This window comes from Pan troglodytes, chromosome 17 (genome assembly GCF_028858775.2).
Source record: "Pan troglodytes isolate AG18354 chromosome 17, NHGRI_mPanTro3-v2.0_pri, whole genome shotgun sequence".
NCBI lineage: Eukaryota > Metazoa > Chordata > Mammalia > Primates > Hominidae > Pan > Pan troglodytes.
The window spans coordinates 17,847,852-17,873,227 of NC_072415.2; the positions used below are offsets into that span (position 1 = coordinate 17,847,852).

At 39.4% G+C, this 25,376-nt stretch overlaps 1 protein-coding gene across 25 annotated transcripts in view; it reads right to left on the reverse strand.

Annotated features, from left to right (window-relative positions):
* CEP192 (centrosomal protein 192) overlaps positions 1-25,376 on the reverse strand; it is a 133,506-nt gene that overhangs the window by 64,179 nt on the left and 43,951 nt on the right. For 20 of the 25 annotated variants that reach the window (XR_010152010.1, XM_063795899.1, XM_063795898.1 and 17 more), the window contains 10 exons: positions 23,584-23,648; positions 22,296-22,505; positions 19,915-20,041; positions 18,540-18,670; positions 11,200-12,022; positions 10,990-11,116; positions 7,787-7,958; positions 4,178-5,096; positions 3,149-3,297; positions 1,569-1,799 (listed from right to left, as the gene is read on the reverse strand). Coding sequence is in view for 24 of the 25 variants with exons in the window: in XM_063795899.1 (XP_063651969.1) it covers positions 1,569-1,799; positions 3,149-3,297; positions 4,178-5,096; positions 7,787-7,958; positions 10,990-11,116; positions 11,200-12,022; positions 18,540-18,670; positions 19,915-20,041; positions 22,296-22,505; positions 23,584-23,648 (2,954 nt within the window). In the remaining variant the exon portion in view is untranslated. The remainder of the gene's footprint in view (positions 1-1,568; positions 1,800-3,148; positions 3,298-4,177; positions 5,097-7,786; positions 7,959-10,989; positions 11,117-11,199; positions 12,023-18,539; positions 18,671-19,914; positions 20,042-22,295; positions 22,506-23,583; positions 23,649-25,376) is intronic. The other 5 variants (XM_063795902.1, XM_063795901.1, XM_063795900.1 and 2 more) reach the window with 1 other exon arrangement.

Here is a 25,376-nt window from a genome sequence, read left to right on the forward strand (position 1 = left end):
GTGATCATAGTTCACTATAGCCTCAAACTCCTGAGCTCTAGTGATCCTCTCACCTTAGCTTCTTGAGTAGTTGGGATCACAAGCATGCACCACCACACCCAGCTGATTTTTAAAATTTTGTGTAGAGACATGGTCTCACTATGTTGTCCAGGCTGGTCTCGAACTCCTGGGCTCAAGCAATCCACCCACCTTGACCTCTCAAAGTGCTGGGATTACAGGTGTGTGCCAGTGCCCAGCTGAAATCAACTAATTTTTAATTAAAGTCACATGCTACATAATGATGTTTTGGTCAATGATGGACTGTATACAGGACAGTGATCCCATAAGATTATAATGGAGATGGAAAATTCCTAACACCTTGTGATATAGCCATCATAACATCATAGTATAATTTCTTTTATGAATTTGGTGTAGCCTAAATGTACAGTGTTTATAATGTCTCCAAGTGTGTACAGCAATGTCCTAGGCCTTTACCACTGACTCACAGAGAGCAACTTCGAGTCCTCTGGTAAGTGCCCTATAAAATGTACCATTTTTTAAATCTTTTATAATGTATTTTTTCTGTACCTTTTCTATGTTTAGCTATAGAAACACTTATCATGGTGTTACAACTGCCCTACAGTATTAAGTACAGTAACAAGCTGTATGGGAACAATGGTACATGGCCTAGGAACAATGGACTATCCCATAAGGTCTAGGTGTGCAGAAGGCTGTGCCATCTAGGTTTGTGTAAGTACACTCCGTGATATTCACACAATGACAAAATTGCCTAAGGACACGTTTCTCAGGGCATATCCCTATTGTTAAGCGACTCAGGACTGTATCAAGACCTGTTCTGCTTTTCCTCTATTCTGCACCCTCCCATCTCTCCCTCTCACATTCCTTAATTTTTTTCAATGTTAGTTCTGATTTCACCATCAACTAAGAGGAGATAGCTCTTGTAAAGCAGTGGTTGTTAACTAAGGCTATGATTTGTAATCATCTGGGAAGATTTGAAAACTGCCGAGAGGCAGCCACACCCTCCCTCGCTCTGATTTAGTCAGTCTAAGTGGGACTCAGGTCTTGGGGTACATTTAGAAGCCCCCAGTGTTATTCCAATGTGCAGCCATGGTTGAGAGTCATCATGCTAAATGAGCATATAATCCAATGACCACTTATTATCCCAACTTGGCCAGACCTAATTTCTTTGGCTTCCAGAAAATAGGTGACTAGAGAAGGGAAACTTTTCTAGCTGGCAAATAATCTCCAGGTACAGAAATATAAAAAGAATATGAACCACTGGCATGTTGCTAAGTGCACATCTAATAATACAATGGAAATCAGTGGAAAATAGTGTTTAACCTTATACTCTGCTTTATAGATATCTAAGCAAGTATACTTGTGTTTCTGTAAAACTAAAAATAATTTTAAATTTTGAAATAAAAAGATATTAAGAACCAAAGTTCAGCTTGAAACTAATTTTGTGGCACCTTCGTTCACAAATTTCTTTTTCCCAAATTTTACTTCTAAGGTTAAACAGTCTTCTTTAAAACGCCAGGTATGACAAAGATTCATTTTCAAACAGGTACCTCAATAACAGGACTCTCGGCAATGGCAGTGAGAGTGACGGTGCTGGCCAAAGCTTCTGCCTGTACGATGGTCTCAGCATCTGTCGAACATGGCCAAGAAGCAACACTGAATGTGCATCTGAAAACCCCAGGACTGGATGGTATAAAAAGCACTTTTATCTCTTCTGTGACATGAGGTCTTATGATGGCTTTATTCTTGAAAACTAAACAACGATATGTTGAAAGATCCACCTTCAAAAAAGAGCCATAAAGTTCATTATTAATGGCTTCACACTGAAAATCAAGTAGAATCACCTAGTTTAAGATTCCTTTTCCCAATCACTCAAACTGCCAAATTAAAACATTTATTATCTCTTCAAAAATGTCAAAACCTTGTCATTTATGGTCTCTAAAGTACAACGAGTCAAATGCTTCCTGAGTTGAATGTTCTTGCTGCACCAAGGCTGTCTCCCCAGTCCACCTCCAAGCAAGCACATTGACCCGTACACTCACTTGTCTTAAAAAGGACACTGACAAAGGTCACTCTTTCACAGCCCTGTAAGTCTCTCTAGCACACACAACACAGCAGTGGGCGGGGGCTGGGGGGAAGAAGAGTCAGGCTAACCGCTGAGGTCCCACAGCCCTGACTCCGCCTCGACTGCAGTGACAACTCCAGCCACCCTCCCTCCTCACTGTCAATGGGGATCTTCTTTTCTACTCCCCACTTCCATAGACAACACTGCTTCATTCACAGACTCCAGGATGCCCCCAAAAAGTCTTCACAGCTCACCTTCCACCCTCAATCCTCTCCTTCAATCACCTACTTTTCATCTAACCTGAGGACTGGAAGTAGAGGGGAAAAACCAAGACGGCGTAGGGGGAGGCGATCTTATTTTACCAGGCAGACGATGGCCACTAAGAGGCACGAGGGAAGCATCCACCAATGCTGATTCACAAGTAACAGTCGTAAAACTGGGACATTTCAAAACAGCTGCTGACCATATATCCCCCCTCCCCACTCACCAATGTTCAAATGGTCACTGTAACCAGGAGAGAAGATTTAGAGTCTAGAATTATAGCAACTGTAATTGATCATGTAAGAGACATCTGTCTTAAAAGTTCATATTAAAACTGCATTTCCAGGTATTTCAAAAGCTCATGTAAGAAAATCATCAGATAAACTAGTCAAAAAGACTTCCCTTGCCAAATGAAGGCATAAGCTCCAAGAGTAACTGCTTTCTTTTTTTTTTTATAAGTCATGGTTACTTATATTCAATCACCTTTAACAAAACTGACAAGTAGAAACAAGAAACTCAGAACTTTTGATGATTTAAATAATAGCACTAAAAGCAAATTTATAGGATTTTACAAATAAATAACAATAAAATATAAATAATAAATGATGGAAAATGCAAAACTGTTTCACTTTACACTCTACAAGCACTACAACAAAAGGGGTCTGAGAGAAAGATACCATGGCAATGACTGTGTGCATTATTAATAAAGGCGTGAAGGGAGAACCTAGCACTAGAGATGGGGGAAATCAAGCACCTAATCACAATGCAACTGTTAGGTTAAATGAGAAAGACATAGAAAGCTACCTTTTCACCATTAACACTAATGCTGAGGACCCCAATGCTGACTTGCAGCCAGCGGTCAGTTGGATTAAGCACACTGAGGAGGGTCTGGGAAGCGATCCCGACACAGCAAGCATGAGGAAGCTTCAACTCCTCGGGCACTCGGACACTCCCTGGGTGAGAATAAGGCACAGTCAAAAATGCAAGTTACAGCAAACCCCTGATTATAAGCCAAATCTGTTAAATGGCAATGAGTTTATAAGACGGCCTGTTTACACAGAGCTAGAGTCAAAGTGCTCCAGATGAAGGAGTCCTTGATGTTGCATGAGCCTCAGAGGCCTGCCAACAATTTTTTCCTGCTTCCATCCAGCGCAGGAAAAGAAAAATTAAAATTGGATCAAACTCACAATTACGGCTAATCAATTCTTTGAGGTTACTGCCTGTAAGTAATCTCCTTTTCTCTCATAAATTGTAAGTCATTCTTATCCTAAAAAAAAAAAAAAAAAAACTCCAGAGGCTCTAACTTTCCAGATGTGGACACGTATCAGATTTTAATACTACCACCTATGTTCCAACATCCTCATGCAGTTGCTCCGGAGGGCAGAGAAGACAGCACCCCAGTGGCCGTGTGCACCATGTCAGTAAAAGCACAGCTCCCAGAGAGAAGCTGCCCCACAAATGCACCCGAGAGTGCTGCCTCTCCACCACAGCAGCCACCCAGAGACTCACAAGGTGGAGGCACTCACTCATTCTGGGATTCAATTCTAAACTGGACATTTCCTAGGGGAAATAATCACAAAACTGGAATGGCAGAGCAAAAGAGAGATAAGGAAGACAGAGCCATAGGCAGCCTGTCACCTGCATAAGTGTAGCGTTTTTCTAAGCCAACTTTAGGGACGCTTGCACAGAAATATACGGTGTTCTCAGTTTAGGAAGAAGCACAAAACTTACAAGGAATTAATGCTAACCAGTAACTCCTTGAAACAAACTAGCTTTGTGGTGTCATTTGAGAAAATAATAGCAAGCAATAATAATAGAGAAAAAGCATCTTACCCAATCCTGATGTCATTCCTGAATCCCATGGTTCAATTCCACAGTTTGTACTAACAGACGGCACAGGAAAAGGTTTTGTTGTGCTTAGCAGGTTCTGATTTAAGGTATTAGAATATGGGTTACAGAGGGAAGAGGTACCCATCCATCCAGAGCCGATATTTGATCCTAGACAAATTCCCACAGCCACAGAGTTCTGCACAGGCTCTCCTGCAACAGCTGGATAGGGAAGGCCTCCTGAGAAGCCACAGACTGTGGCATTGCCAGCATGGCACTGAGGCAAGGTGGTGCTTCCAGTTGAAGGGAGTGTTCCCAAATACCGCTGAGCAAAAGGAGCAGCGCTGAGAGAGGGTTGTGTCAAGAGTGCGTGCACAGCAGCAGGCATGTTCTGCATGTCAGCCACAGAGCTGTGAACTGTGCTGCTGGGAATAGGAGTACACTGGTTTTCAGAGGTAGTCTGATGAGAAACCTGGCCACTGAACTCACGGCCAGCAGTTGACTTATCTTTAGGAATTATTCTTTGATCTTCATCTATAGGCTCCTGGCAGGACACAGGGTGTGATGTGGCTGACCCCACCTGACAGCTCAGACCTGACTTGCCCAGGAGAGCCAGCCTGATCGGGTCCAATTCCTCAGGGTTTGATGTCAAACCTACCTCATTGGTGTCCAACAGATTTCCACTTTTGGAGGAAGGATCTTTACTCCATCTAAAGTCAGGTTTTACATATTCAGGCTTGCTACTCAGAGAAGTAGTTTCAGTTGCTTTTCTTGTATCAGAGTTATTCTGGATAACAGATGATAATGTTTCTTTTCCTCTATTCTGAAATGGAACTTTTTCTCTCAATTTTTCCATAGCCCGTTCCTCCAATGCGGCTGGACTGCCTTGAATAATTGTGGTACTCAACTCGCTGGTGATATCACTCTGAGTGCAACAAAATTTGTTTTTAATAATCCACAGATAAACTTACTATAACAAATTGAAACATGCTGGCAAAAGCTCAAGTAACAAAGAGATGTGCATGAGGTGTCTCTTTGAAAAAAAATTGGTTTACACAAAAATAGTAGTCTTGCAGTTGTGAAATGCAGACTTAAATTAGAAAATTTGTGCTTGTTGTTTTGTAAAAAGAATTATACCATGAGGAAAATAAATAGGAGGTATACACTAATATCTGAAAATTTTGCACAGATAAACGACCAGAGTCTAGTAACTTTTTGAAGATTTAAGGGATTTCTGTAAACTTTACAATAAAAATCCAAATAAATTAGTAACGAAGGAGTGGGGGCTGAGCAAGCTTGAAACGATAACAACTTTGAGGTCAGGCGGCGGCTCAGCAGGCTGGCAGGGCCCCACCCCACCATCTGTCCGTGCTACTGCCTGGGCTTGAAGATTCAAAGATGTTAACTTTTTTTTTTTTTTTTTTTGAGACAGAGTCTCGCTCTTGTTGCCCAGGTTGGAGTGCAATGGCGCAATCTCGGCTCACTGCAACCTTCGCCTCCCGGGTTCAAGCCATTTTCCTGCCTCAGCCTCCCAAGTAGCTGGGATTACAGGCGCCCGCTATCATGCCCAGCTAATTTTTTGTATTTTTAGTAGAGACAGGGTTTCACCATGTTGGCCAGGCTGGTCTTAAACTCCTGACCTCAGGTGATCCGCCTGTCTCAGCCTCCCAAAGTGCTGGGATTACAGGTATGAGCCACCACACCCGGCCAAAGATGTTAACTTTTATGTGTTCTAAGCCCTCTCCCATTTCTAAACTTGTGTGGCTCTATGAAGCATGAAGTTAACAGTCCTGGTAAATGTCCACACTCATTTGTTTGTACATAATGCATAATCTGAGGAGTGACATCTGCAGCTCTGCAGGATGGACCAGCTGAAATTTACAGACTAGATAGACGTAACCGTCACTGATTGCTTTGGTACTTGGTTTATAAATTTCTCCTGGCCAAAGCTTCAGAAATAAAGACACTAAGAAACAAAGACTATATTATTTGCCAATTAATAATAACAAATAATATGTATCCAGTGGTGACTTACTAGGTGACAAGCACTGCCCTCACATACTATTCCTCCTTACAGATGAAGAAACAGGTTGAGGGAGGTTTAGTAATCTGTCTGAGGAGGCAGCAGAAGATAAGTTATCTGACACCATAACCCAGCTCTCAACCACTACGCTAAGAACATGCAGACTCAGTATCTAACAACAACATGAAAAAGACAGCTTTCAAAGAAAGGGGTGTAATGCTCTCACAGTACGCTGTGTATTCAGTAACTCTTCAGTGGCTTGGTGGAGGAAGACTATGCAGCATCCCCACAGCAGTCATAGTTAGCTCATCAAAAAACTGCACACTGTCACATCCACAACGTCCACACACGAAAACAGCTAATACTAGCTTCTCCCACATAAATCTCTCTGATCTTCTATTCTATTCCCACTGCTACTGTCTTGGCCCAAGCGTGCACTGTCTCTTGCCTGAACCACTACAGTGGCCTCATGTCAAATCTCCGATTTTAATTTTGCTCCTACTGTTCCCTCCTTCCTCATTGCTGTTGGAGTGAGCTTTTAAAACATCAAACCAGCCTGGGCTTGGTGGCTCATGCCCGTAATCCCACCACTTTGGGAGGCCAAGGCAGGAAGATCGCTTGAGGCCAGGAGTTCAAGACCAGCTCTGGCAACATGGCAAGACCCCATCTCTAAAAAAATTTGTTTTAATTAGCCAGATGTGGTGGTAGGCACCTGTAGTCCCAGCTACTTGAGAGGCCGAGGCAGAAGGAACACCTGAGCCCAGGAGTACAAGACCAGCCTGAGCAACATGGCAAGAAGCTGTTTCTACAAAAAAAAAATGAAAAATTAGCCAGGTGTGGTAGTGCACACCTGTAGTCCCAGCTACTTGGGAGGCTGCGGCAGGAGGATCCCTTGAGACCAGCGGTCCCAGGCTGTAGTGAGCTGTGATCGTGCCACCATACTCCAGCCTGGGTGACAGAGCGAGATCGTCTCTAAAAAATACAAAAACAAAACAAAATCAAAACAGATCATGACAGTGACCTGCTAAAAAGCCTCCAAACTCCCGTATTTTAAACCCAGCACCCTTCCCGGTTTGGTCCCCCCTCTTCTAGCCTCATACACTTCTCCCTATTGACATGATTCACTGTGGCCGTTCTAAATTTCCTGGAGTGCCCAGATGCAGTTTGTATCTTACAACTCTCCACCTCCCCATGTGTTAACTCTGCTTCCCCGCTGCCTAACTCCTAGCAGTCCTGCACGGTGTGGCTTCAGTGTATTTATCCCTGCAGAAACCTTTGCTGAAGCAAAGGCAGTCAGACTTCCAACCACTACCTTCTGAGTCCCCACAGTATGCGCGCAGCATGATGCACTTCATTACACAGCGTGCCTCACCAGACAGAGCTCTTCAAGGGCAGATCCTAAAATGTTTGTACCTCTGTGTCTACCAGCATGAGTAGGTATTTAATATGTGCACACAAATACAAAAATCATTTTAAAGATAAAAGAGCAACACTGAAGTTATATAGGCTTGAACTGTAGTCTGAATCAAACATCTGTTAACACTTTTAAGAGTTGAAAGCCTTAGTAATAAATAATCCAAGTGGCTGCCCACCTTGCGGTCCTCCAGGGCATCATCTGTGGCTGTGGTAGGATAGGAGCTCTCTGGTTCAGACACATACGTCAGCCTGCTCACCCCAGCAGGCGAGCACACCAAGGGAGACAACTCCTGCTCACAGGGAGGCTGCTGCTGCTGAGCTGCTGAACCAAAGGACTCTAACGCACACCTGAAAGAGAAGAGTAGCTCACACCTGGAGTTCTCCAGTCCTTCAACTATCTACATTAGCAAAAAACCATAATATGGGCCTACAATCTTGCAAATGACTCAACCACAAATTCAATGTTTACACTTAATTATCTAAAATTGTAAAGAATATTCCCATTGAATGAAGCATCTGTTAAACTAGTGTAAAATGTATTGTGGCATTTTCATTAATAAATACCATATAAAAACACACAGCAATTCATTATTAGCAATTAGCTATTCATGCTATAAAAATCTGCTAAGTATCTGATATAGAGAAATGAACAGAAGATTCCAACCCTCAACGAGCAAAGAGGAAAAAAAATCATGCAGATAAGTGCAAAGAAATGGGAACAGTCACACACCACTGTGGGACTATCAAGTGGTACAACTTTTGGTTGAGCAATTAAGCAGTACATATCAAAGGCCTCTTGACTCAGATATTCTACATTTAGGAATTTATCCTGAGAAAAAAAATTAATGATAAATATAAAGACTTCACAAAAAGGACATGTCCACATCACTGTGGACAAAAAGTGGGAAAGCTTAAATCAGACAGGAGGAACTGAGCTACAGAAATTAGAGCACAAACATGCAATACAACACTATGCAGCCATTCAAAAGCATGCTGTTCTAGCCTTGGTTCAGAAAGATGTCCCTGCTACACAACGTAAAATGAAAAGATCAGAAAGTGACAAATAGTGAGTCTCACATCTATCTGCACAAACACCAGGGTTACTTCCTCATTATTCTGTTCATTAAGCACCTTTCACAGGGCTGCCAGCCGAGATGCAAGGAGCAGGAAACAGACTGCACCTCTTGAGGGGAAGCGGCAAAGTCACAGTGCAAAAGAGCACAGGGGATAGGAAATAAGTGTCAAGCCACATTTGGAAACAGTCTCCACACCTATGCTCTGCCGGTTAGCTTGAATTCAGCCCTTCACTTGACTGGATTCCACCATCTTTCTTTTTTGTACAAAGTTCAGAATACTCAGCTAGGCAATGGACGTACACAGAAAATTCAAATTTGAATTCTGAACTTTTAAAAAGTCCCAAATTGGCTGGGTGCGTTGGCTCACGCCTGTAATCCCAGCACTTTGGGAGGCCGAGGAGGGTGGATCAAGAGGTCAGGAGATCGAGATCAACCTGTTTAACATGGTGAAATCCCGTCTCTACTAAAAATACAAAAAATTAGTTGGGCATGGTGGCAGGAACCTGTAGTCCCAGCTACTCGGGAGGATGAGGCAGGAGAATGGCGTGAACCTGGGAAGCGGCGCTTGCAGTGAGCCGAGATTGCACCACTGCACTCCAGCCTGGGCGAGAGAGAGACTCTGTCTCAAAAAAATAAAAAATAAATAAAAAGTCCCAAATCAAGACGGTATTGTCAAAATACCAGTTAGTAAGTTTCTAACCAACAGCAACAAAGTATTACTAACCAAATTGCTTCAGGCCTTCTTTAGCTCCCGCATGACATGAACCTACATGGGTTTCTGTATCCACATGCACTCCCGCACACATGCACACACACACACACAAACACATACACACAGCATGATACAGCACGGAAAATGTTCTGAGTCACTGGATGATGTGTTGTATTAGTTTGACTCCTTTGGTTAACAAGAACAAATGCTTTTAGGTGAAATTATCTCAAATAATGAAAACTGAACTGCAAGAACACAGGCAAAATAAAAGGGAAGACATACCGAAAGGGTATACTGTATGACAGAGCAAAGTAACAATGAAGAATCAAACAGAGATATACCCTAATGCAATTATTAGACTAGAAAAATGAAGAATTTTGGCAAAAACATCAAGTCAATTCAAAGGCAAAAAGAATCAGGCTAGTCTCAGATATCCCTCTAGTCTTCCATAGGGACAGTAAAGCAATACCTATAAGAAACATAAGGGAAAAAACGTGTAAGCCAAAGACTGTAAACATACTACACCATGTCACAGCCAGATGATCTTCAAATTTGCTTTGGGCTGGATGACTAGTAATACATCTGTTAAAATATGCAGGCCAAGCACAGTGGCTCATGCCTGTAATCCCAGCACGTTGGGAGGCCGAGGCAGGTAGATTACCTGAGGTCAGGAGTTCAAAACCAGCCTGGCCAACATGGTGAAACCCCATCTCTACTAAAAATACAAAAATTAGCCAGGCATGGTGGCACGTGCCTGTGGTTCCAGCTACTCGGGAGACCGAGGCAGGAGAATTGCTGGAACCCAGGAGGCAGAGGTTGTAGTGAGCCAAGATCACACCACTGCACTCCAGCCTGGCCCACAGAGCGAGACTCTGTCAGAAAAAAAAAGAAAAAAAAAAAAAAGAAATTAACTATTAAATAAGAAGTGACTGTGTATATGTATATGAAAGTGTTTCAAACTGAGGCATCCATAAGGAGTCATAGAAGGAACTAAGCTCTCCATTGACATTTAGCACTAGCTGAACCATACCATGTTGCTTCAGATGAACATGAAAAACTTTAATGGCAGCTTGGTAAATAGTTAACAGGTATCTTTGAAATCCAATATTTTGAAACAAATCAAAACTACATTTAACATTTTTGATAATTTTGCTGGTTTGGCAAGTTTTTCCATTTATTAGACTCTTTCAATAAACATATTAAAGATCTTTTATAAAGCCACAAAAGACATTCATAAAATTAAAATTTTATGAACAAAGTTATTCATCCCAATATCATTTATATAGCAAAACAGTTAAGATACAAAGTATTCACCAGAAGTATCAAGTGAACCATGACAGATCCATTATGCACTCTGCAACATTACTAGTTTTCTTTTAAATTCAGAGAATGATTGTTATAAAGAGTAAAAAAAAAAGCAATATACAAAAGTTTGCACAGAAAAATAGCTGGAAAGAAATTCACAGCTTACAAGAGTTACCTTTGAGAGACGAATGCACAGATAAGTAATTTTTCTTCTTTACACATTTTTTCCCCAGTTCCTATACTGAACGCATATTTTTATTTTTTAAAAAAGAAGGTACACACTTACCCTGATGAACTTGTTCCAGAAATTTCACTAGGAGAAGAATGACTCAGTGGTGACGTGGAAGGTCTGAAGCTCTCCTGCTCATCCTCTGAGCCACGTCCACCATGCTCAGGAGAGGTATTTTTCAAATCTGTCAGAAAGGGGTATTTTCCAGTGAGAAGAGAAAATAAACTTTGTAATTTTATGAATGTGACCAACGACTCAGACACTTACCACTATTTTTAGGTGAGACTATGCGATGGTTTTCAAAAGTCACATGCTTCTCACTGTTGCTTATTTCACTGACACACTCATTTTGCCTCTGATTTTCTCTGTTATCTCGTATTTCTTCACAGTCTTTTAACAGACAAAGGGATGTTATTCTGGGGTTCCTCACTGATGAATAACTATCAGATGGAGTGGAAATTGAGGTAGCTTTTTCATCGTTACCAACATCTTGTAATTTGTTGTCAATGGAACATGTCTTCACATCAACTACTGCACTGTTATTCTCTCTATTTGTAACTGAATTTGAGGAGTTTATGGTTCTAAATGACTCTTGATTCTCACTCTCTCCATTTTCAACATAAACAATAGCTGCTGTGTTTTCTTCTGGTTCCCTCACACTTACACTAGTAGCACTTAAGTCTACCGGATGAATGTCTTGAGTAGTTTGTTCTTTGGGCAAAGATAAATCCCAAGTATCAGACATACTAGCCCTTGAAAAGTTTTCCAATGCACTTTCATATCTACTAACTTCTGTTTTTTTAAGGTATTTCTCCATATCAAATGCATTGGATCCATTACTTTTTTCTAAATCATTAGGTAAGAAATGACGCACGTGAGAATAGTCCTTTTGTTTCTCATCTTCCTGAAAAGTCTTGTCTCTGGTTTTATTTGAAAGTGCCTTGATCATTGCAGCAAGTTGGGAAGGATCAGTATTAACTGATGCCTCTGCAATGGCTGAAGCAATGGTGCTGATCCTAAGCATAGAATCACCACTATCTGGTAGCTTGTCTTTGTATCTTTGGGGTTTGTTGCTCATGAAGAAAGTGTCCTAGAAGTGAGAAAATTAAACATCAGACAAATTTACCCCAGTTTCATGAACATTCATTAGTCCCCCACTATCATTGGGAGATGCGTTTCAAGACCTCCAAGTGGATACCTGAAACCTCAGATAGTACCAAATCCGACTGCCGTAAATCAGAGCATGTTTCTGTTCCTATCTTCCACCCACAAATGTGGTGCCTTTTCCATCTTAACTAAGCACTTATCACTCACTGTGGCTGGAACGTTTGAAGTTTGGAGTGCAAAGCATGAATTTCTCTGTCCTTCTTTGTAATTACACATAAAAAAGATCATTCTTACCACAGACCTCAGAAACTTCAGCATTATTTTTTCTTTCCTTATTAAGTCGAGAACCTTCCTCTTTTCACTTGAAGGAAGCACTTGATAGCTCCTCTCTGGTGTATCCAAATTGCAGGCAACACTACTCTTGCACTTTGGGGCCATTACGAAATAAGAGTGACTTTAACACAAGCACTGCAACATCCCTAGAGTCGATCTGATCACCAAACACTACTAAGTGACTAACGGGCAACAAGTGAAGACGGGTGAAGAAGCTGGACAAAAGAAAGACTCACATCCTACCAGGATGGAGCAAATTGGTGGGAAGATTTCATCACGCTACTAAGAATGACATATAATTTAAAACTTATGAACTATTTCTGGAATTTTCCACTGAATATTTTTGCACCTCAGTTGACCATGGGTAACTAAAACTGAAGAAGGCAAAACTGTGGAAAAGAGCAGGCTACTGTATTAGTTTGATCTTTATAAGCATGATGTAGGATCTAATGGCAACAAAAAAATTAAGGGCATACCAGTTAAATATCCTAATGAAAAAGACAGCTGCTATCAACTTTAATTATATAGTACCAGGTTATTTACAAAATTGATTATCATTTGTTTTTTAAAAATCATCAGGAATGAAAGACATGGTAAAATTGAATCAGATAATAATTTAAAACCAAAAACTTAAGATATTGAGATTGAAAAGCCACTGAGTCATTGTGATTGCAAGTATAATTCTTGGTAATTTCATTCAACTGTTAGAATTACTTATAAGCAAGACATAAATAGGAACCATGAGTAAAAAACTGAAATGGGCCCAACAGTTAAGAAACATAAACTATTTAACAACAACAACAACAAAAAATACATGTTAAGACTTCTGCCTCCAGTAACAGCAGACTAGGTAAAGCAAACCAACCTCTTGCTAAGAACAATTAGAACTGAATAGCATATTCAAAAACTTATCTTTGAAAGCACCAGCAAGCTTAAAAAGCAGTGTAAACTTATGGCGCCAAAATCTAAGAGAAGAAAGTAACCCAGAGAGGTAAGCCCAACACTGGGGATGCTGTTCCCTAAGCATATCTGCTGCTTCAAGAAAAGGCTAAGCAAAGTTGTTCTTGTGGGAGTGCAGGTATAAAAACTGAATCTGCCAATGAATGACTGGCATTGGGGGGTTAGGAGGTGTGTGTGTGTGTGTGTGTGTATGTTTGAGGGAGAGAAAGATACCACAGTAAAACATCCATGCTTTGGGATGAGACCACAAAGGGATACACCCCAGCAGTAAAGGTAAACCAGCATCCAACTGGTTCTCATAAGGATGAGGCTCAGCTCCAATCAGCTCAATTCCAATAAACGAATGAAAGTGATCTGCAATTGCCAGTGTTCCTTGCTCCCTGTCAGAAGCAGACATAAATCCAGTCTGGAAGATATCATCTCCCTTAGCCTCAAATTATTTCAACGATTTTTCCCCTAAACTGTAGGGTAAAACAAAAGCTACCCAAGCACATCACAGTAAGATGGATAAAAACCAAAGAGAAAAATAACAGAAGACTGACAGCCAACTTTTAAAATGAAATGACATGAAAAAATACATTCAAAGTGCTAAAAGTTGCTGCTAACAATTCTATAGCAAGCAAAAATACACATCAAGAGTAACAGGGAGATAAAGACATTGTAGAGAGACAACAAACAAAATTCATTATCAGCAGTCCCTTACAAAAAAAAAAAAAAGTAAGGATATTCTTTAAGAAGAAAACTAATCTCAGATGAAAGATCAGAAATACTGGTTATTTATAAATCATCATCATGTCTTATTGGGTTAAATATAGAAATAAAACATAAAACAAGAAAAGCTTTTTAAGTATGGAGTAAATTGAGTATTTTGTGATCCTTGGAATGCCAAATAAGACATTTAAAAGAAAACAAAGAATTTTTACTAAACATCAGTAAGCCAAGAGACAGGTTATAATTATTTGGGTAATCATTAAAATAATATAAATATATATAATTACCAAATCAACAGAGGAGAAAATTGGAATCATATAAAACTCTTAAACGATCTAAAAGAATGCCAAAAGAAAAAGAACAAAGTCTAGGTGAAACAAATAAAAAGCAAATAAAGTGGGCAGATTCAAACCCCCATGCTGGAAATTCCATTAAGTGTAAGTAGAAAGACTGTGATATAGTTGGATGCCCCTCCAAATCTTATGTTGAGATGTAATCCCCAGTGTTGGAGGTGAGGCCAGGTGGGAGGTGTTTGGGTCATAGCGGTGAACCCCTCATGGCTTGGTGTTATCTTGCGGTAGTGAGTGAGCTCTCCTAAGACCTGGTTGTTTGAAGTGTGTGGCACCTTCCCCATCCCTGCTTTGGCCATGTGACATGCCTGCTCCCGCTTCGCCTTCTGCCATGATTGCAAGCTTCCTGAGGCCCCCCCAGAAGCCAAGCAGATGCCCACACCACACTTCCTATACAGCCTGCAGAACTATGGGCCTGTTAAACCTCTTTTCTTTATAAATTACCCAGTCTCAGGTATTTCTTGATAGCAATGCAAGAAACAGGCTAATACAGACTGTCAGACTGGTTGAAAAGCAAAATCCAACAGTATGTCCCTATAACATCTGAAATATAAGGATACAGAAAGATTAAAAGTAAAATAATGGCAAAAAATATAACATGCTAACACTAACCAAAGAAAGCTGGTATTGACATTGTTAATCTCAGACTAGATTTAGGAAAAAAGCATTACTACACACTGAGGAGAGACATGCTCAATAAAGGATTTGATTTGTTAGCAAGAACAATTTTTATGCACCAAAACAATTTTATGAAGAATTTAATGCAACAAATTTTATGCACAATTTGTATGCACCTAAAAATATAGCTTCAAATGTTTAAGGCAAATGTTGATATACCTATAATGATTAACAAACCCACAATCATGGTGGGAGATTTTAAAACAGCACAATAATTTTAAGAATGCAGGCAGCTTGAGCATTCCGATTTAAATCTCACCTAAGTGAAGCAGACATTAAGTCACATAACAGACATTCCCTACAAGCGTACAGAAAATATTTTCAAAAATTGAACAAATGCTGAGCTATGTATCATATTTAAACAAATTTCAAAGGCCTAAAACTAAAAATTCTCTGACTACAGTACATTTGGCCTAAATCAATTATTTCAAAAACCAGAAAATCTCCTACACGTATCCCATGCACTTACACTGCTGAAAAAGCAGGAAGGCAGAAAAATAAGCACACTAAGCATCCATCTCAAAAAGTTAGAAAAACAACACATTAAATCCATAGAAAGTAGAAGGAAAGAAATGAAGACCAGAAAATATGAAATAGAAAGACAAACAGAATTGAGAATAAATAAAATTGTCAAATTAACAAAATTGAAAGTATCTGGTGAGATTAAGAAAAAGAGAGGGAAAACAGTCAATTATAGAATGAACAAAAGAGACATAGCTTAACAACCTAAGATATTAATCACAAGAGGATATTATGGTCAGCATGATAGTAAAATAAATTTTCAAGTGTAGAGGAAGATTACAATCTAAATTACAATTTACTAAAACTGACACAAAAAATTAAAACATCAGAATAGTACTACAACTATTAAAGAAATTGAATCTGCAAGTAAAGGCATTAGATAAAGAATATACCAGACTCAGGTGATTTCACCAATGTATTCTACCAAAATCTTTAAAAAAGCACCAATCTTACAAAAACTCTTCCTGAAAACAGAAAAAATGAGACCAGTAAAACCTTGATACCAAAACCAGACAAGAACATTATAAGAAAGAGCATTCATCTCACTCAAAAAATGCAAAATTCTAAGCAAACTATTAGCACGCCAAATCCAATGATATATAAAAAGATAACACATTACAACCCTAGTGAGGTTTATTTCAAGTATAAAAGAATAGTTTAATATTCAAAAATCATTTGACAAAATTCATCACATCAACAAAACAGAGCAAGCTCATGTTCTTCTTAACAGATCTAGAGAAGCACTCGGCAAGATTCAATCCTCTTACAAGGTGAAAACCAAATCCAAAACAGAACAAAAAACTAGTGAACAAAGATTAGAAGACCACGTTGTTGATCCAGTAATTTAAAACAAAACAAAACAAAAACCTTACACCATGCATCAAATTGAAAGATGAAATACCAAAAAGAGTTCCCAATGAATGAGGGAAACCCAACATCATGACATCAACACTCTTTTGAGGTCCATCCAGTCAAGGAAGGCAAGACAAAGAAACAAAGGTATAAAAATTAAAAATGAAGAAATAAAACTTTTATTCTCAGATGACAAAACTATGTATGCAGGAAATCCAAAGAGTTGATAGATAATTAGAGTTAATAAGTAAATTTGCTGGATATAAGGTGAGTATATTTAAAAAACAAATACAATTGTGTATTTGTTTAGCCAAAACAAACAGAAAATAAAGTTAAGAAACATAATATTGTTTCATTTGATAGCACAACAGGGTCAAAATAATTTAATTGTACATTTACAAATAACTAAGAGTATATAATTGGATTGTTCATAACACAGAGGATAAATGCTTGAGGGGATGGATACCCCACTTCCCATGATGTGATTATTACACATTGCATGCCTGTACCAAAACATCTCATGTACCCCATAAATATATACAACTACTATGTACCCACAAAAATTAAAAATAAAAGTTTCAACAACTTAGGAAGAAATCTAACAAGATGATGTGAAAAATCTGCACAAAACTCATAAAATACAAAGGGAAATTAAAACATATAAATGAAGTGATATGTTAGTTTCACGGATTAGAAGACTCAATATTATAAAGATGTCAATTTTACTGTTCCATAAATTAAATTTAATCCCCAAAAAAGTCCAACAGGGTTGTTGGTGGTTAGTGGTTGGTGTGTAGAAGCTGACCATGTGACTGTAAAGCACACATGGAAATATAAAGGGCCAAGAATAGCCAAGATACTTTTAAAGAAAAATACAAGAGGATTTACTCTTCCAGATATCAAGACTTATTATAGTAAAGTTACAATATTCAAGTGTCATCTTGACACAAGATAGATAAACAGACCGAAGAAGCACAAGAGAGACTAGAAATATACCCACGATGTCATGGTATTTGATTTATGACAAAGTTAGCACATTAGAGAAATAATGAAAGCATGGCCTAATCAACAAATAAAAATACCATTAAAAAAGTGAAAAGGCAAGCCACAGACTGGGAGAAGACATATGGAACACTCATAACTGACAAAAGGCTCCTATCCAATGTAAACAACACCTACAAATCAAATAAAACGAACTGTCCATTGGAAAAATGAGCAACAGACTTGGACAGCACTTCACAAAATAAGCCTCCTAATGACCAGCAAACATGAGCAAGAACCAGCTTTATTAGTAATCAGGGAAATGTACATGAAGACAAGAAGACCCCACTGTACACCCACCAGAATAACGAGTAATGCCAGGTGCTGGCAAGGACATGTGGTGACAGGAAGCACACACTCTTGAACAAATCTACATGGTACAACCACTCTGGAAAACTGTCAAAACCACTGAAATGAAAGTATGCAAACCCTACGACATACACACCTCATATGAACGTGTGCACACTTCCCAGGTACTAGGCTGTTCATGGAGCATTGTTTTATAATTGTCCAGCAGTGGAAATATCCCAAATTTCATCAACAATACAAATGGATATAAAAGCAACAGAATATTCATATAACAGAATACCATACAGTAATAAAAATAAGTTTCTATTATACTCATCTAACAAATGTAAGGTGAGGTGAAAAAAGCCAAAGAAAAGGAATACATGCCACATGGTTTCTTTTAAGTGAAGTTTAGAATCAGATAAAATTAATACAGGGTTAAAGGTCAGGTAACTGGAGGCAGCAAAAAAACTTGTTTCTGAGCTGTTGGCAATGTTCTCTTTCTTGATCTGAGGTATACACAAGTGTATGACTTGTGATAATTCATTCATTGACTACAAATCTGTTTTATAAACTCATCTGTGTGTATATTATATCGCCACAAAAACTTAAAAAGAAAAATTCAAAGGACACTTGCAAGAAATCTGAAGCCAGGAAAGAAAAGATGTTAAACGGCATAAATTTTTCACAGGTGATCTCGTCTTGATCCTAGATAAGAACTACAACAAGATAATCTTAGATTTCCTTACGAAAGGCTTAAGCTACCTCTGTTTTGCCTTTATCAGCCGTTAACGTCACATCATTTTCATCCACTTGTGAAGTACTCTCTACTGCTTCAACCTGAAGTGTAATTGATCCTTCACTTAGCTGTGCCTGGGACTGTTCATTTAAATCTCCTGCAGGAAATATATAATATTCAACTTATAAGTATACACTATTTGACAAACACAGTCTGTGGAATAAGGACCAGGCAAAATGACTAATTTACCAAGGAAGATGTCTTTGTACCCCAAATGTCAGTTGCCTTCACTATAACGGTTTAAACGTATAGTCACTTGGACAGAGAACAACATAGTTAATTTGGCTCAATGCTGCAGAGTCCAAACTTTGAAGGAGGATTGTGGATTTTAATCTCTCCCTTGCAAATACACACATAAACTCATTTAATATTTTTCAGCTTGAAACATTTCACAAACATACAATAAGTTGAATTTAAAACTGAGTACTTCTTGGTCAGGTGCGGTGGCTCATGCCTGTGATCCCAGCACTTTGGGAGTCTGAGGTGGGCGGATCACTTGAGGTCAGGAGTTTGAGACCAGCCTGGCCAACATGGGGAAACCTTATCTCTACCAAAAATACAAAAAATTAGCTGACCATGGTGGCGTGAGCCCGTGATTCCAGCTACTCGGGAGGCTGAGGTGGGAGAATCGCTTGACCCAGGAGGTGGAGATCGCAGTGAGCCGAGATCACGCCACTGTGTGACAGAGAGAGACTCTGTCTCAAAAAAAAAAAAAGAGACTGTCTCAAAAAAAAAAGAGAAGAAAAGAAAGAAATAAGTGGGTGCATCTTTAGAGAAATGGAAAATGAGCTGACTCTGTATACATAGACCCTTTGTCCCAACTCCCCTACTAGAATACAGGCTCTTTAAGGAATGGAGCATATCTTATACAACTTTATATGATATGTAGCACAAGACATTGTACTAACAAAAAGTAGCTGCTTGATAATTCCAAGCTGACCAAGAATATTTGATTAAAAATATTATATTTATCATAAAAATTATCATAGATTATCATAGTCTAAATCTCAAAACATCTCTTTAAAAGTCATCCTAAATAATAAATTATATCTACGATTAATTAACTCAATAATTCATTAGCCAACATTAACTAGCCCATCTGAAATTATTTCATTTACTGTGGTTTTTACAAATTTAGGTAGATTTTGGCTGACTTGTTTCCACTTTAGATTGAAAAGGATATATGGGGTTACATATGAATCAAATCTATAACCAACACTGAGAAACTACAAAGTGTTATATACATTTTCACTCATAAAGAACACGGTCACACATTTAACCCCTAAGTTACACATTTAAGAAAAAAAAGATTCCTAAAAGCCCCTTCATTGAATCCATTACCTGAATATAGATCATGGTTAAGATGAGCCATTTCTTTTTCCAAATTACCTCTTGATACATCAGATTTTCTTATTAAGGCAATAGGTTCTCTCTTCTCTGGTGATCTAATAAAATAGCCAAATGATGGCTACAAAATAATTAAAAGTAAATTATTTCTTTGATTTTCAACTGCTTTGAGAAATTCTAGACTGTTTTATCTAATAGTGGTAAAACAGCTAAATGACATCAAAAAACTGTTCTTCCCACTTAACCTCAAATTACTAGAGATGACCTTCAAAGGTCCAGGTAGAACCTTTCATTTCCTTAATACTAGCTACCTTTTAACCATTAGAACTCACATTGTCAAATAAATTGCCCTTACTAAGAAATTCAAATTAAAACAACAGAAATGAGGCCAAGCGCAGTGGCTCACACCTGCAGCAGATAAAAACTCCTGCTTCCTGGAAATTACAATATAAAGGTACTTTATTTTGTAGAATAAACACATCCTTGAAAAATGTGTATTAAGATTAGGGACGCTTCTACCAACTTGCATGAAAGTTTCTGGAAGGTCTGCATTCAAGGAGCTTGCTAAAGGGTAGGCAGTTTCCACTTGTCTTTCTTATACAGCAGTCACATGACAGAACTAAAATGTGAACTCATTAAATACACTCAATTTTTTATTGGTCTTCACTTTCCCAAGTGATTAATTTATTAATTGTGATTAATATCTTAATTTCTTCCCTTGATTCAGTAACTTGAATGCAAATAAAACGTCATCACTTATACCACAACAAAAATTCCAAATAATAGATCCATTTTTTTCATGATCCAGTGCTTTGCCCACCTTATCTTTCCTTACTATAATTCCATTAATAAGGAATTCAGTTACTCTTCAACTTCTATGAATCAGCTGTGACTTCTAACACTACATCTGCTATTTCAAAATCATACTCTTAATGAAATCCAGTTTTGCTAAACAATCCCTCCAATAACCCTAATACCCTCTGTGGAATTTATCAACAAATTCTTTGACTCTATAGAATAAATCTTGAATTCTTGCCCTTTTCTCTGCTTCTACTAGGTCATCCTTGTCCCCAGCCTTCATCACATCTCTCCCATTTCCTAAGTGTTTGCCTGCTTCTTTCACTCTTCTGTCTTTTGCTGACTTTCACTACCTGGGCACCTGACATATGGCGGCAGGCTGCTGCACCTGGAGATGGGCTGGCACCACAACAAAGTTGCCCTGTGCCTCTAAGCACTTCCTCCCAGTTCATCTGAGATAAAACCCCCCTCCTACCAGGAGCCCTCATGATTTGGCCCCTGGAATCATCTGCCATTCTCCCTTCATACCTGCCTACCCTGCTCCTCAGAGCAGCTCTGCCTGCCTGCTTTCCATTCCTCCAATATGCCACCCTGGTTCCTACCTCCAGGCCTGCACACAGACAAGGGCCAGGTCACTAATGGAGGGAAAAGTCTTATTTCTTCTCACAAGAAAAAAATCACTTTTTTTTTTTTTTTTTTTTTTTGAGATGGAGTCTCGCTCTGTTGCCCAGGCTGGAGTGCAGTGGCGTGATCTCGGCTCACTGCAACTCTCCACCTCCTGGGTTTGAGCAATTCTCCTACTTCAGCCTCCCAAGTAGCTGGGATTACAGCCACGCACCACCACATCCGGCTAATTTTTTATAGTTTTGGTAGAGACAGGGCTTCACCATGTTGGCCGGTTGGTCTCGAACTCCTGACCTCAAGTGATCCGCCCACCTCAGCCTCCCAAAGTGCTGGGATTACAGGTGTGAGCCACTGCACTGGCCCTGCTGCCTCCTTTTCATCACTGAGATGCCAACTCAATGTCTTCCACCAAATGTCAGCCTGACCAGCATAGCTAAAGTAGCTCCTTCTCACTCATGCTTTACAGGACTTATCACTATCTGAATAACTTGTCTTTTTAATTGTACATGCATTACATTTAATTAAATCAAAACACTTCTATATTTCAAAACATCTCTTTAGACAATAGTTTTTAAAAAGCAATTTTAGAATTCTTCACACCAACCAACAATAACAACAGCAATGAACAACTATTAAATACTTACTACATGTTGGTTTAGTGCTAAATGCTTTACATGAACCGTCACATTTAAATCTTACAAAGCCCTATAAAACTGTGCTGTTAAGAAACGGGAAATTAAGGCACAGAGGAGTTAAATTGCTCAATGTCCCAGAATTAGCTAAAAGACAGAGCTAGAACTGCAGTAAAGGTCTGACTGATGATGAAACCTAAGTTTTTTACCACTCTTCTGTCCCATCCTATTCTATCTCCATTTTAAAGTCACTGTGCCATCATAATACTCAAAATCTAAAATCTGGTGACTGTGAGCACTTCCAACAGATTCCATACTTACTCTTTTCACATTGTTACCACCACCAAGGCAACCAAGAGCTTCAGATCTTTGAGCAAAGAACTCTCCTAAAGACAGACGTAAATAACTGGCATCATCTTTATCCAAATCTGATGTGCTACGTGATTTCCTCAACAGACTGTAATTAATTGTAGCTCCCCAGGACGTATCGCCCAGTGCAACCGAAGTATTATGAGCATCTATGTTTTCTTCCTAGGGAGAAAGTAGTTGTTTCGTTTCTTTCCCCCAGCAAGTCACTTTTCTGTTGTTCTAATATACAAAAACTAAAAAAGTCTTACCAAGAAAATTTAAAAAGTAATTTTGAAAAAACTAGACAAAAAAAAAAAATTGGATAAACTGAAGCATCATCAGCTACCACAGCTAATGAAGTCCAGAAAAGGAAAATGAGTATTTTTGAACACTTGAGTTATAATACACACGATCATGAGTTGCTCATGACAGTGCCTTCCTGTAATCCCAGCTACCTGGGAGGCCAAGATGGGAGACTCGTGTGAGCCCAGGAGTTCAAGACCAGCCTGAGCAACATGGCGAGACCCCATCTGAAAAATAATAAGAAGAACGTTATCTTCATCTGTTGCTTCATCAAACACTATCATAAATTTTGAATCTTCAAAATAAGATTGAAATAAGATTGTCATAAATAAGAATCTTCATAAAAAAACAAACAGGATTACCTCACTTTAAAACATATTTTAAAACTATAGAAATACAGCCCAGTATACTGGCTCACACCTGTAATCCCAGCACTTTGGGAGGCCAAGATGGAAGGATTGCTTGAACCCAGGAGTTCGAGACAAGTCTAGGCAACGTAACAAGCCTCCATCACTACAAAAAATAAAAAATAAAAAAATAGCTAGGCATGGTAGCACATGCCTGCAATCCCAGCTACACAGGAGGCTGAGGCAGGAGGATCACTTGAGCCCAAAAGCTTGAGGCTGCAGTGAATTATGATCACCACTGCACTCCAGCCTGGGTGACACAGCAAGTCCTGTCTCAAAAAATAAAAATAAACTATGGAAATATCCATTAATGCCATTAAAGCAATTCTAAGTGAATTAAAGATATATTTCAGTATGTCAATGATCTTCAATTAATAATTTAGAGTATTTTATTTAGAGTATGAGGGAAAAAGCAGAAGTTGTCTAGCCATAAGAAAAATATGAAATAATTCTATACTAACCATATATTCAGAAAGAAATGAACACTGTGCCTACACTTACATTAATACAGGAAAAATTTTAAATTTTGGATAAAACAAATAATTACAAACCTGTATAAATTGATGCTCTTTATTAAATTCTTCTTCATCTTGTGCAATCAAATCAAATGCTTCAGCTTAAAAAAGAATGTTTATATAAATACATTACACTAATGCCTAAACAAACACTAGCACACAGATACAAGTTAGGAAAATGAAATACTAAGGAAATAAAGTTGTAACAAGTATGTAAAAGCTTGCACTCATGACTCATGCATCTGTATTAAATGCTTAAGTCTGTGGTTGTCAAACTTTTGCTAAAGAACACCTTGCTGTAGTTATTTTGTCACTAACTTACCCCAATTTACTCAGGGGCTTTACAATGAAAGCTTTTTCTCTCTAAAATTAATGTTTGCTTTGGAGAGTTTGGCACTCTTGCATTGAAGCACTCATCCATGAATGCTGGTGGAATTTCATCAGGAGTCATCAGACTGATAAGCCCTCTATAAGCTTGTCATGAAGATGGCTACAAGCGTGCCCCAGGACCGCTTGCCCCCCATCCCAGGAAACCCCAGTCTGGACAAAGACTGCGAGTCCCCTAATGTCTGCCCTCAAGGCTGCTGCCGAGCACCTCAGCTCTCCCTGGGAAAGGAACACCAGCCTAAGCACACTCAACCTCAGGCCAAAGGCCATCACTAAAATGCCTCAGAGGGATGGGGCAAATGGGCAAAGAGGGCCAGGGCCAGAAACACAACTGGGAGTGGTGGATTTGTGGCAAACTAGGAGGCCCAAGACCCTGCTTGAGGCATCAGAATCGCCAAGAACTTTAAATGTGTTGGTGAAATGTATGCCAGCCAGATGCTAGACTGCCTGGCTGTAGCACTCTAGGCCTCTGCCTGGCACTGCAGGGTTGGAGCAGAAAGGAGAAAAGTGAATGGTGACCCAGAGGGAACAGTCCACTCATGGCCCAAACATGACGGAGGCTCCCCACTATCATGTGTCCATGAGGGACCAATCAGATCCACACTGCTCCTTTGCGACCCTAGACTGTGTCCCACATTCACAACCTAAGACAAAAGAAAAGCAGACACAGGATATTTCTGTTCAGGAAAAGCAGAGCACCAAAGACCACTGAGGCTTCCTACCTGTCAGAACGGTGCTAGTTCTTTACCTTGTTAAGTGACCATTTCTTATTACAAAAAAAAAACAAAACACTTTTTTTTTTTTTTTGAGACAAGGTCTGGCTCTGTTGCACAGGCTGGGGTGCAGTGGCACAATCTTGGCTCACTGCAACCTCTACCTCCTGGGCTCAAGCGATTCTCCTGCCTCAGCTTCCCCAACAGCTGGGCCTACAAGCGTGTGCCACCACCCTCAGCTAATTTTTGTATTTTTTGGTAGAGATGGGGTTTTGCCATGTTGCCCATCCTGGTCTCAAACTCCTGGGCTCAAGCAATTCATTCACCTTGGCTTCCCAAACGGCTAGGATTACAGGCATAAGCCAAAATGCCCAGCCTAAGGAAAAACACATTCTTAACCTACAGCATAGAACCTAGGAATGAGCATCAGGAGAACCATGAAGCCCTCAAAATTACATGCAAAATCATACATTCCATATATTTCTATGAAGATTCATTGTGGAATCTATGACTCAAGCTAAGTTAAAAACCACTGCCCTAAAAGATGAAAGGAGCAACCAACCAAATCTGACAGCCAAGAGAAGGGAAGTAGGAAACTCGGCCCAAAAGAGGGTAATATGGTTTGGCTGTGTCTCCACCCAAATCTCAACTTGAATTGTTATCTCCCAGAATTCTCAAATGTTGTGGGAGGGACCCAGGGGGAGATAACTGAAACATGGAGGCCGGTCT